The following is an 11,918-nucleotide window of genomic DNA, read 5'->3' on the forward strand; positions in this document are numbered from 1 at the left end:
TTTCCCCCTCCTGCACCTTTCCCTTTCTTAGAGGTGGCCTCACATGAACTCTGAGTCCAGGAATACTCGTTGTGAGATGTGAATATTCAAATTCAAGACGATGCTAGAGGTAAAGAAAAACAAGCCTAAGCCAGTTGGTTCCCTTACTACCTTCTGCACCGGGGAGGATCCAGTATCACCATGTTGAGACTAGCTCTGCAGCATATATCTAGCCCCAAAGTTGAGGAGAGCAGCTCAGGGACTATCACCGGGGTCAACCCTTGCAGCTGTTCCTGAGGGCTCCTGGTGTTACAGATGCTGGCTTTTACTGGAAATCTTCTTCCAAAGGGTTTTCCTCCCCCATCACATTCTCAACACAGCTGAAGCCATGTCTCCTTCCTGATCTTTCATCCTCCTCTCCCTCCTTTTTTCATTCTTTTTTTTTCTTCTCCTTTAAGTGAATTTCCCTGGATTTTTTTCTAAATCCTTATCCTTCCATCTTCAGCTGCCTCCACACAACCTGGACACTGGATTTGAAAGTTTTCCCCTCCTTTGATCTCTCCATTTTCCCAAGCATTTGATGAAACACACTGTTGGTTCCTGACCACTGTCTAAAAACTTCCATAGACAGCAAACAAGTTTTTACACAAGAAACTGAGATCAAGAACATATATAAACAAACACACAGAAATAAAGCAAGAACCTGGTAGCCCTTCACTAGAAAGGACACAACATCATGCCCAGCTTTTATCTCCAACCCCACGCCTTTTCCTTGCACTTCTACTCTTTTGCTGGTGGTGTTTCTCTTGCTCTTCTTCCATAATCATCTCCTCTGACCAGTACTCTGCTCCCCACACTTCACCCTCCACGGCTGGCAGGGCTCCACACTCTTGCTTCTGACCCGTTTCATCTGAGGGGCACAGTCTCCCCACCATTTGCCATCTGGCTCTCCTGCCAACAGCGCAACCAGCTCCACACCCTCCTTCTGTCCAAGGAAATAGTGTCCATGAGCAGCAGAAAAGCCACAGAGCCAGAATCACTTATCAACAAAGCAGGATTCCTGCAGAGACACCAAGCCCTGCTTGCTCTGGAGCATATGAGCACTTGACCCTTGCACTTGCTAGGACGAAGGCCAAAGGCAGCACACCACTTCGTCTCTCTTAATAGTGCTTTTGGTCTATTTGTCTTCTACACATTCCTCTCCCTTCCTCCAACCAAATCACGCCACGTTCCCAGGGTCACCGAGACCAGAGTTTTACTTGAAGAACATGCCTGTTGCTGAAGAACTGCTGTTCAGAGGAATGCCTGGTTTGTCTCCACATCTGTGCACACATGCTGTCTGTGCCTGTGTCAGCCTCTATAAATCTTTAACGCATGCATTAAGAATACGCTCCACCTCCCCCCACCCAAACCACACACGCTCTCCTGAGACACATGGTGGTCTCCACGAATTAAATATTGCTTGCATGGTGTAGCATCATATTGCAATATGCAAAACATCACCATTACTACCCGGTTTTGCATTGCTGAATATTATTGCAGGAATTTCCACGGACTCCTCCACAAGGATATCCAAACCTCCTACAAGATTAAGACATCGCACCACCACCTGAGGGGAGCCACACGCTCTTCTTGTGCCTTTGGAGTCCCATTTCTCTCCAGTGCCACCACAGCTGCTCCCTGGATGCATCTGCTCCGTGTTTCTTTCAAAACGATCGCAATGTCAACAACTGGCTCTGCTTCGTACTGTGTAAGAAAGGAGGTTTAAGCTTGGGCGAGTCCTCTGGAGACACAAAACCCATCACTGCAGATCACTCTGTGAAAACACCCTGCACTTGCACCCTGTATTGGCAGCAAAGGCTGTGTGCTCTGAAATGATGCAGGATTTGATTCTGGGTTTGAGTTTAACTCATGAAGTAATTGCTTGGACAAACTTGCTTGAAAGCAGACTCAGGCCACAGAACACTGAACGTGCTGGGCAGTCATGCAGCACCTGAGTGCTTACTAGGTCAATTTTTTGGCCTACAAATAAGGCTAGAAAGACAGTTTAGTATGGTGTTGGTTTTTGTTGTTGTTCTCAGCAGAACACATTTATGTGGAAGATTTCAACTGTGCTTGAAAAACAGAGACAGCAAGAACAATGTAGAAGGCAGCTCCTGATGGGAACATAAGGGATGCTTAAGATGAACGTACCAGAGCTGTTAATCATCCATTATGACTGCTTTTATGGCTCTGGGAAGGCTGAAAAAACTGTATATAGGAACCAGTCTGCGCTTCGGAATAACATTTCCTTTCTGATGACACACAGAAATGACATTTAGATTCTGCTTAGACAGTTGCATTATTTTATTAGAGGATTTCAAGCAGGCAAAACAGGGTCTTTGTTTTCCCCATTACTGTATGATTTACATCATCTGTAACCTTTCTAATGAGAGGTCTCATTTCAAATCACAGAGAAAACTGTTCCAAGAACTAGATGTGTTAGTTCTACCTCAGCTGCTCAAGGGATTTAATCCATTCACCCCTTCTAGGTGCTTTGCTGGAGAGGAATTTCATCCTCCTCAAAATACTACTTGCTGAAATTTGGGGTTAGTTTAGAGGGTCATGATTTGCCTGCCAGCAAAGTGCAGGGGAAGTTAGTCTGTCTAATATACCTCTAACACAGACATCAGTCCTAAAATGTACATTCTCAGGCTTCTCTGCCTGCACCCTGGATTTATCAGTCCTCCCAGGTCTGCCCTTCTGGGCTGGTGACCTCTATGTTGAGAACTGCTGTTGTAAAAATCAGAGCAAGGAACTTCTCTCTGCTTTCATCAGCCACGCCATTTCGCAAGCAGATGCACAGCTGTGGTAGTGGATTCCCCTCAGTGCCAAGCGAGTGAGCAAACTTTCTTGCTTCCAAACCCCTAAAGTGGCTAGAGGCAAGTAAAGAGCTGGCACCAAGCTGAAGACATGCATGTTTCTGTGTGGGGATGGTCAACCCAGCATGGACAACCCTGCACATCCCCCTTCAGCTCCTCCTTCTATCTGGGAGAGAGAACATGCTTTTCATACATTTTTATGACCTATTCTGTTGTTAATATGCTTTCTCCTTTCTCATGTAGTGGGAAAGCTGCAGCCAGACAAAAAGGGGGAGGACCTTTAACAGGACCTTTAAAGGGGAAGACCTGTAACAGGGATGGCCCAATTGAATCCTGTCTTCACACTCTTCTGTATAAAACCAAACCTGCAGATTCTGCCACAGAACAAGACAATGTTCAGCTGTTTCCTATGAGGTGATCAGAGCTTTAAGAATAGATTCAGAACCAGCTGCACTTATTAGCTGAAATATCATGTGCCCCATGGTGAAATTGCATGACTCAGACTCCAATGTAATACTTGGTCCTCTGCAGCAGAAATAACATCACTGTGTTTGGCAGAAGATTCAGAAGAAACCTGCTCCTTCCAAAAGTTTTACCTGTGCATCACTTGGCTACGATGGGCTGACTATACCAAGTATCCTTCATATCACAAAAAAAGTGCAGGTGAGAACTTGGAAGTCATTGATCATTTTTCACTTCCTTTGAGCTGTACCTATTGGGCAGTGACATCCAGCCCTTTCATCTTGATCCCAATTCATGCTGCAGCTCATGTGTGTGTGTATATACACACATACACACTTGTGTGTATATACACACATACACACACAAGCATATCTGTACCCCTCTTAATTTAGTGTATGAACTCAGTCTGCTGCTTTGAGTTCTGGCCCCAGTGCAAGTAGCTGCTGCTGCTTTTCGAATAACCTCAGAAATTCAGGTGGTCCATTAAGGATTTAGATACCAGATAAACTAAAAAGACCTTCAGTGCCCAAGATCACAAGGACTTAACTAAAACTTCGGGGTCCTGCAAACACTTTCTCCTGAAATACAGAAGCGAAAGGGCAATCAGTCCCTAGGAGAAAAGGCTGGAAGAGATGACACCTTCACTGCAGCCTGTGAGTACAATTGCAAAAGTACTCACAAGCTGGGAAAGGCTAAGCAACTCACCTCACCCCGCTCTGCCTCAGTTCATCTATCCAATACCACCTCTCCAGTGTTTTGCTGTCTGTGAATCTTTATGTGAAACAAACAAAACCCAATGAACTCAGTCATAGATGGTAGGCCACAAAAAACCAATTTTCTAATAGGAAATCCACATCCCGCAACACTGAGAGAAACATTTTAAGCTCAGGGCAAGGCTTATGCAATAAAGTGACCTCTAGGGGTGAGGAAAAACAAGAAATAGGTTTTAGTTCACATTTTTCTGTTGTATTTTTTTAAAATACACTATAAACATGATTAGAGCAGGAGAATTGATCAGTATGACGGTAGATAAATGCAAGTATCAGAATAACCATGTTCCAAGACATTTATTTTTGAAGCACTACCTCCAGCCCCAAGTCCAGAGTCAAGTAATTGAGATAACCTGAAGTTGTTGGAAGGAATTCAAAGCGGGCTCCACGCAGACAGGCCTGCACCTTGCCTGGAAAAGACATCCACAATTTCAGCCCCACTCAGGTTTTCTACCAGCTGCTCATCCAGCCCTACACCCAACCTGCCACCATACGAGCGAAGAAGCATGCTGATGCCAAAAAAGTGAAAGATCAGCTGAATGCTACTGCTTGCAAGTCCCGTGACAGCTCCACAGAGACCTGCAGAAGCGCTTGGTTGCTGCAGGGCTGAGACAGAACATCACCCCAGTCTTCACAGCCGTTTCTTATAAGCACAGAAACAAACTGATTGCTGGAGAGAAAAGAAACAAAAATTACAGATGTGAACACAAAAAAGCCAAACTTCAAATGGAAGTTGAAAAATCAGAAGGCTGTTCAGGCCAAAGCATCTAGGTTATCTTGCAGGTTACATACATCTTAATAATATGGGAGAAAGGATCCAGCAGCTGAGCAGCCCTCTCCCCTCAGGATACATCCTCCTCTTTCTTTTCATTTCCAAAATTGAATGACCTGCCTTTGCACCTCCCTTTTTTAATCCATAGACAATTTTCAATACACAGAGGCCCTTGCTCTTTTTTAGTAGAAATCTGTTCAAGCTCTTGAACACAGCCTTTTGCTGACTTACGCTAACAGCTTTCCTGTTTTTTCAAAACCTCACTGACATACAGAAGTACTTCTCACAGGAAAAAAAGGCAGATTGATCTGTATTTATTTACATCTGCACAGTTATTTTACATCTACAAGCAAAGATATTCTATGGATGTGTGGATGAACCCTTATTGTATGGCACCAAATACTCGTATCAACTCTCAACCAGAAAGACAGTCCCCTACCGTGGGAAGTCACAGTGTGAAACGTTCACGAGAAGAACTCTTAGTTGTCTTCCATTTCTGAATGGCTGGAAACGCCTGGAGTGAAGACTAATCCATCACAAGGAAAGAAATGTTTCTGCAATCCCATCTAAGTGAGACACATTACCTGGTGCATCAGCCTTTTAACAGCATTCCAAGGTTTACACTCAGGTGACAGTACAGTCAGCTTAGTGCCCTGCTCTGCCTGAAACAACCGGACCAAAGGGAGTACTGTGGAAATGCAGCTAAGTATTTGTCAGCTGCTTTTATAAAGAGAAGAAGGGAGAGAGACCCTACCGTCAGTATCATCAGGTGAAGAAACATCCTTAAAATCCTCTAGGGAAGTACAGCATCAAAAGAGACTTTCAACACATACTTGGTGGCTAATCTCCTGATGCAGGAGATAAGCAGCTTCCCTGAAATACGCCTAAAGAAAGTGTGGCTCTTATATTCACAGTTTACAAAGCTGCAAAAGTTTTGCTGCAGCAGAAGCGCAATTGGTATACTTCGCCAGGAAAAAACCAAAAGGGAAACCCAAGCATCAGCTGGTGATGTTGACTAATTCTTTCCTTATTCCAAACTGGAAACAAACCAAAACAAGGGAGACAAAGAAGCGAACAACCAACATTTTATAGCAAACATGTTTATTAAACTCTGGGGCAGTGAGACACCTAACACAACGTTAACGTAACTGGAAAGGAGGCTGAAGCACACCAGCAGTTAAATCCTCTCCTTCACCCTCCCCAGCTTAAAGGATGACAGTCAGATTTTTAACTCAGCATGGCAGAAAATGCGGCTCAAGGTTACCAAAGCCCCAGAGCACACAGATGCAAACCTCCCAGCAAACTGTCTACAGTCCCCACACAGCATGCTGCAAGAGGAGGGCAGCAGGAAGAGTCCGTACTATCACATGGCTAATTTAGCAGAGAACAAAACAAGACCAAAACAGACTTGCTGTAAGGTGAAAGTGATGTAGATCAGCAATCAGAACATCGTATCAGAGAAACTCTGAGGTGGGACAAATCCTGAAATAATCTCATCTAACATGCTATATAATATGCAGACCATAAAATCTCACGCAGCCCAGAAAACACCGCCATTACCAATTCTGGGCCTCATCATTTGACGGGATCGTAAACAATCTTTCTCAAAATTAATTCCATATGAAGAACAGCTGCCTCCAAATGCCATAAAAATCCCCTGATTTAATTTATACCATCCTACCTCTACCTCATTTTGAGCAGCAATTCTCATATAAACAACCCCATATATCAGTCACTAGAGAAACCTACCAGCAGCAAACAGATTCCCAAACGTAAACATGATGAGGTCAGCCAAAGTCTGAGGCAGTGTGACACTGGCAGAAACACACATGGAAGGACTGCCATTGTTATTCTAAGGACACTATGCCAGAAACACATGCAATAACCTCCCGAAGCAGATGGCAGAATCCCTTCTTGTATTTCCTAACTGGCAAAACATTCAGGAGTAGGTCTGTCGGCGAATAGAGCAGGTTAGTAGCTCAACTTAAGAGGCAAAAGAAGTCTCGAAGTGACCTGTGAACAGGCCACCACCTTCCCTGACATCTATTCCTCTTTTTCCCAGCCTATAAACCCTGCCTACACACATTAGAGACAAACCTCCACTGCAGCATGTCTGGCAACAGCCAGGGTGCTCAATACACCCATCTGATACAGCTAATTGGAAATACTGATGTACAACCCACAATCACACAAAAATGAAAAAAAAAAAGTATACGTTCAAGCTGAGAAAGGCACAGTTTTCCAAACAAAGGGTTCTAATTTGTTCTCCTAATGAACCATTTTCATTACCCTCACAAGACAGGAGTGCTGTCCGAGCAGGGATGTCTGTCCTTCCAACCAATAAATGAACCATGTCTTCATGGAGATGTAAAAGACGAAGTAATCAATACTTCTCATTTTAAAGTAGAATCTATTTTTATTCAACACAGGATGGTAAATGGATAAGATTCACAATAACCAGCATTAAAAAACAAGCAAACCCTCAAGTCACATTTCAACTTGGCCCTACCTAATGATCACTCACATTTTTACATACAGAATTTTGTCAATCTTGTTCATTTTTAGAGTAATGGCTATTGACACCTGACACTAACGAAACACACAGTTTATCAACAACTTGGGGAACCTTTAGGGTTGTCAAGAAAGAAAAGCAAGTACTTATCCTTTTGTCCAACGAATTGGTGGCTGAGAGGAACTGAAATACTGCACATTAGCAATGAAGGAGACATTGGCCAAGGACCAAGAGTCCTTAGCTCCTACCTACAATCAATGCAAGAAGGACGCAGCCCAGCACCCCCAACCTGGTCATCATCCCATACCCGAGTCACTGCAGCGCAAAAGCTACTGAAATAAATAAATAAATAAATAACAGCAGCAGTCCCAACAAGTAAAACATGTAAACCCCCAAACACAGTTAAATATATTTACAACCTTGAACTGTAAAATACAACCGAAAGCATTTTAACCTATGACTTCACCCCACAGGGAACAGTCTTTCAAAATCTGAATGTGGCAGAGTTTAAATTGTTTCGATAACTCGTTTACAGCTTTACCTACCTTTTTTGGAGAAAGGGATTGACATCTTCACCTAAAGAAAGCATCCATCCCTTCATCCTCACACAGCCATTAAAGTTGTGCCAGTACAGCCGTTATGGGGCTACAGTGTTATTTTTCCCCCCCCCATTAGAGGCTAGATCTGTCCCCTGGTCCAGCTAGCAGTCGCCTGGAGTAAGCACGGCCCAGCGAGGGGCGGTGTGCCATGCCTCCTCGATGGAAGTTCTTCCAAGTAACATTGCTGCAGAATTCTGTCGCCTTTAACTACAGCCTAAAGCCCAAACGCAGCACAGATTTATGAATTCATATGGTGAGTATCCCCACCGGTCTCAACACGTTTACTCAAAATGTGTAGTGTTAACCATTCAACTAGGTAACTGTGGGGTCGAGGCCTACGTAGAGCATTCACTTGCAAGGACTTTAGCACCCTCCTGAAGTCTTTGTGGGACTGATGTCTTCCCTGTATCTCTTTTCAGCAAAACAGTTAAGAATGAACACATTCACATACTGTTCAAGTCAAGCTTAAAGCATGTGCTGAATCCAGCCAGTGAAATAACTCTTCAAAGACCGAACAATTACAAAACAGCTCTGGAAATTTAAGTGTTGTGCCAGCACATGGAACACAACACCAGCAGCTGACGAGACATTTCTCCATGTTTTCCTGGACTATTTTAGAGTGTGCTGTTTTGTTAATTAAGTTTAAAAGACTACTGAATTGTTTCACAAAACTTATAGCATAATTCCGAACAAGACACATTCCTGGAGCTTTAATAAATAGAGTTAAGAATAATACATAGTTTAAATTATCTAGCTTTTGTAATCTAAGTATAAACATGTCATACAAAAAAATCCCTTTTTACTTTGTACATCTTTTAAAAAAAAAAAATCACAGAAACTGTTTTGCAAAGGAGATAGCCGTACAAAGAAATGATACGTTTTGAAGACATTAAACTGTCTATTTGCTGGGTAACACTAGTTACTGAAAAGTTCTCTTACAACCTACCACCTAGGTAATTTTTCCTTTCTGATATTTTGGCTCCAAATCTGAAATTCGGAACCACTTGAAATTGGCCTCTTGAAAGAGACTACTGTTTATTAAGGCCCTGATCTGGCAAGGACTTCCTTGTGATCGCACCAGCACCGAAATCAGGGAGTGCCCAACAGAGATGACTGCATCAGCAGGCGCTAAAGCAGGTCATCTGTTCAATCCTGTAGTGTTAAAGCACGACAGCTCACAATTCTCTGCCACCACAAAGGATCAACATCTGCCCAGCCTAGTGGAGCAGCACAACAGTCACACAACATCTGCACAACCGGTTTATAATGCCCCCAAAATCATTAGTGCCCTCCACTGGAAATTCTGACTTATCTACACTTGTCGCTTCGGAATCCTTTCTGTACAATCCTAACTAAGGACTAACACCCATCCAGAGAGTCTGTGAAAACTGCTAACTGCGGTACACCGCAATGGCAAATTCCATTTCATTACCCACCAAAAGGCTGGATATTGTCCTTGGTATTAGAAGTAGTACTGTAGTTAAAAACTAGTAACACAGTGAGGTTATTATTATCTCAGCAGCTTCAAAATACTAAGAGCAGCTGGTATTATCCTCTATAACGTGATGCCCTTGATGTACGCAAGATGACGTAAGGGATACATACTTTGCTCACTGACACTGGGACATCTCACTGCTAGTCAGTTATGATTCCAACTTCCTTCTGCTCTAATTCTGACTTGGTTTTGGAAAACACACAGGTTGGCGCTTTAATTAAAAACATCCTATCAAAGGAAATAAAAAGGCACTTAGTATTTCTCTTTGGCTCAGTTGAGGCACGCTGCTAAAACCTTCCCCCAGTTCCTGTCTCTTCATCTGATGAATAGTTGCCATCCTGAGGTACTTATTCACGTGCAAAAATAAGAGCTTCAGGGATTTACCAGTTGCATTTCCCACAGTGCTTCCAGTAAAGGTGCAAAGTTCTTCATCAAACAGAATCACTTATATACAGAACAATGCATTCCATGAAGTCTGTTTTTCAGGGAAGAGCTCTCGTCACTGACACGGTCCTTATTCCAAATCTGGTCTCGTAGCTCAGTGTTCTTTAAACCTGGGAAAGAACAGCAACCAGGCAGGAAAAGTTGAGGTATGAGGCGTAGCAGCCACTCACTTCAAAATGCAGGATTCATCCCTCGAATGTGTTTTTCTATTCTCTGTCCATTTTACTGCTCCAAGGGCCTCAATTTAGATTTTGCATATGCAAGTGTAATCCCATTGATTCAGTGGATTTTTACTGTTTTTCAATTCAAAACCCTGTAAATTCAGAGTCGCCCCCTCCTTTAAGGAGACCTTCTGGAAAAAGTTATATTTGAAGCTATTAATAAACAGAGCATAAGCAATTGAGTAGCTTCTTACTCCCCATCTGCATGCTTCATGATAAAATCCAGGAAGATTACATATTTGGGAGAAATACACTGTAACTAAGAGACCATGACAGAGATGTGTTTTCAGATAATTTTCAAAATAAGGTGTTCTAAAGAAAAATGTTCATGATTTGAAAACATCAAAATGAGATTTCTCTTTTGAAGTAAAATTAAAACAGACGGAAATGGACATACAGAAACCTTAACATGTTCAATCTACATCTAGGAATTATGGGGCAAAGGCTTAGTGACAGGTTTTAAACTGTTATTAAAGAGCAACAGCCATGCATAACACTTACAGGTTATGATCTGCATTACACCGAAGTTCCTTCTGAATGAGACGGAGTAAAAACTGTAAAAACAGCCACAGTATCTCTGTTAGTATCTACACAGATACACAAATAAGCTAAGTTTCGGGGTAAGATGTTCACTGTTATTCCAAGAGATCTTAATTTGAAACATTACCCTGTAACGCTAAACTCAAGTAAAAAAAAAAAAAAATTTAGATATTTACAGAAGCTCAGGCAACGTTTGGAAGAGTTTTCACAATGAATAGACAAGAGGAAAATAATTTCCTTTTTGCAACTGAGTGATCAATTTCTTCGTAAAAACCAGAATGGCTTTCCCTTTACTTTACCAGCAGGCATGTAAAGAAACCAGCAGGGGGAACCCAAGACTTCAAGAAAACATGGCAGAGAGAAATTTTGGAGCATTTTAGCTGCTATACTGAAAAACAACTCAGTTTGTGAAAAGCTTTAATCACACAGTTAGTCAAGACAAGTCAGTCATTGTCTGTGTAGGATCAGGACTTCCAAGTGTTCTTTAAAAGGTGCAGTAAGATAGTACCTAGGAAAGTGATTTTACAAATAAAATTTGATGATTTCCACGTACACTGAAGACAGAATTAGAACTTCCAGGGTTCCTCACTGTTACAGATTTCCTTATACATGGAGTTTCACTGTTAAAAATGGATGTTTCTTCACTATTTTATAAGTTCACTGTATTATAACCACTGGTGTTTTAAGAAAGTTAAACCTAATGCTTCAGAGGTATGGGAGTGGCCAAGAATGACAGAACTGAATACCACATCAGAGGCTAAAGCCCCTCCAGATGTCTCTAAAGAAATAACATCTGAAGACAGGCTGAACATATGCTGTACTGCAAAGACCAGGAAAAGCAGAACAAGATTTACGAAAACCAGGATTTATTACAACAGCACAGAGTCAATGCTCTCAAAATCAGAGCTATACAAAGGCATTTTAACTGAAGCTGTGAAGCATCATTTGGTTTTAATAAATAGCTATGAAAGAAAAAAAGCAGAACTTTAAATCTACTAGGGAAAAATACCGTAATCGCCCAAACCTCACTCTGCAGCATGGAATACCTATTACTGAAAACAGCACAAATCAGGATTTATAGAGCTGCTGACTACCAGTGGCAACGTACTTCAACTATTAACTTACCTAATTTATTTACTAAATTTCCAGAGATTTCACATCCTAAATGTGGAAAAAATTACTTTAAAATTTTGTGCTTAACTTTACTGACTCAATCATAATTCAAAGCAAGATTTTTAAAAATTTGTTGTGCCAGGAAAGAGT

At 42.0% G+C, this 11,918-nt stretch overlaps 1 protein-coding gene across 1 annotated transcript in view; it reads right to left on the reverse strand.

The window, feature by feature from the left end:
• Positions 1-10,616: 10,616 nt before the first annotated feature.
• Positions 10,617-11,918, reverse strand: part of SLC37A1 (solute carrier family 37 (glucose-6-phosphate transporter), member 1) — a gene marked incomplete at its 3' end in the record, with an annotated part of 29,934 nt that continues 28,632 nt past the window's right edge. Inside the window, exon 18 of the mRNA XM_010135979.1 lies at positions 10,617-10,669. Within this exon, the coding sequence (XP_010134281.1) occupies positions 10,617-10,669 (53 nt within the window). The remainder of the gene's footprint in view (positions 10,670-11,918) is intronic.

This window comes from Buceros rhinoceros, unplaced genomic scaffold, assembly GCF_000710305.1.
Source record: "Buceros rhinoceros silvestris isolate BGI_N320 unplaced genomic scaffold, ASM71030v1 scaffold16105, whole genome shotgun sequence".
In the NCBI taxonomy this organism is placed as follows: domain Eukaryota; kingdom Metazoa; phylum Chordata; class Aves; order Bucerotiformes; family Bucerotidae; genus Buceros; species Buceros rhinoceros.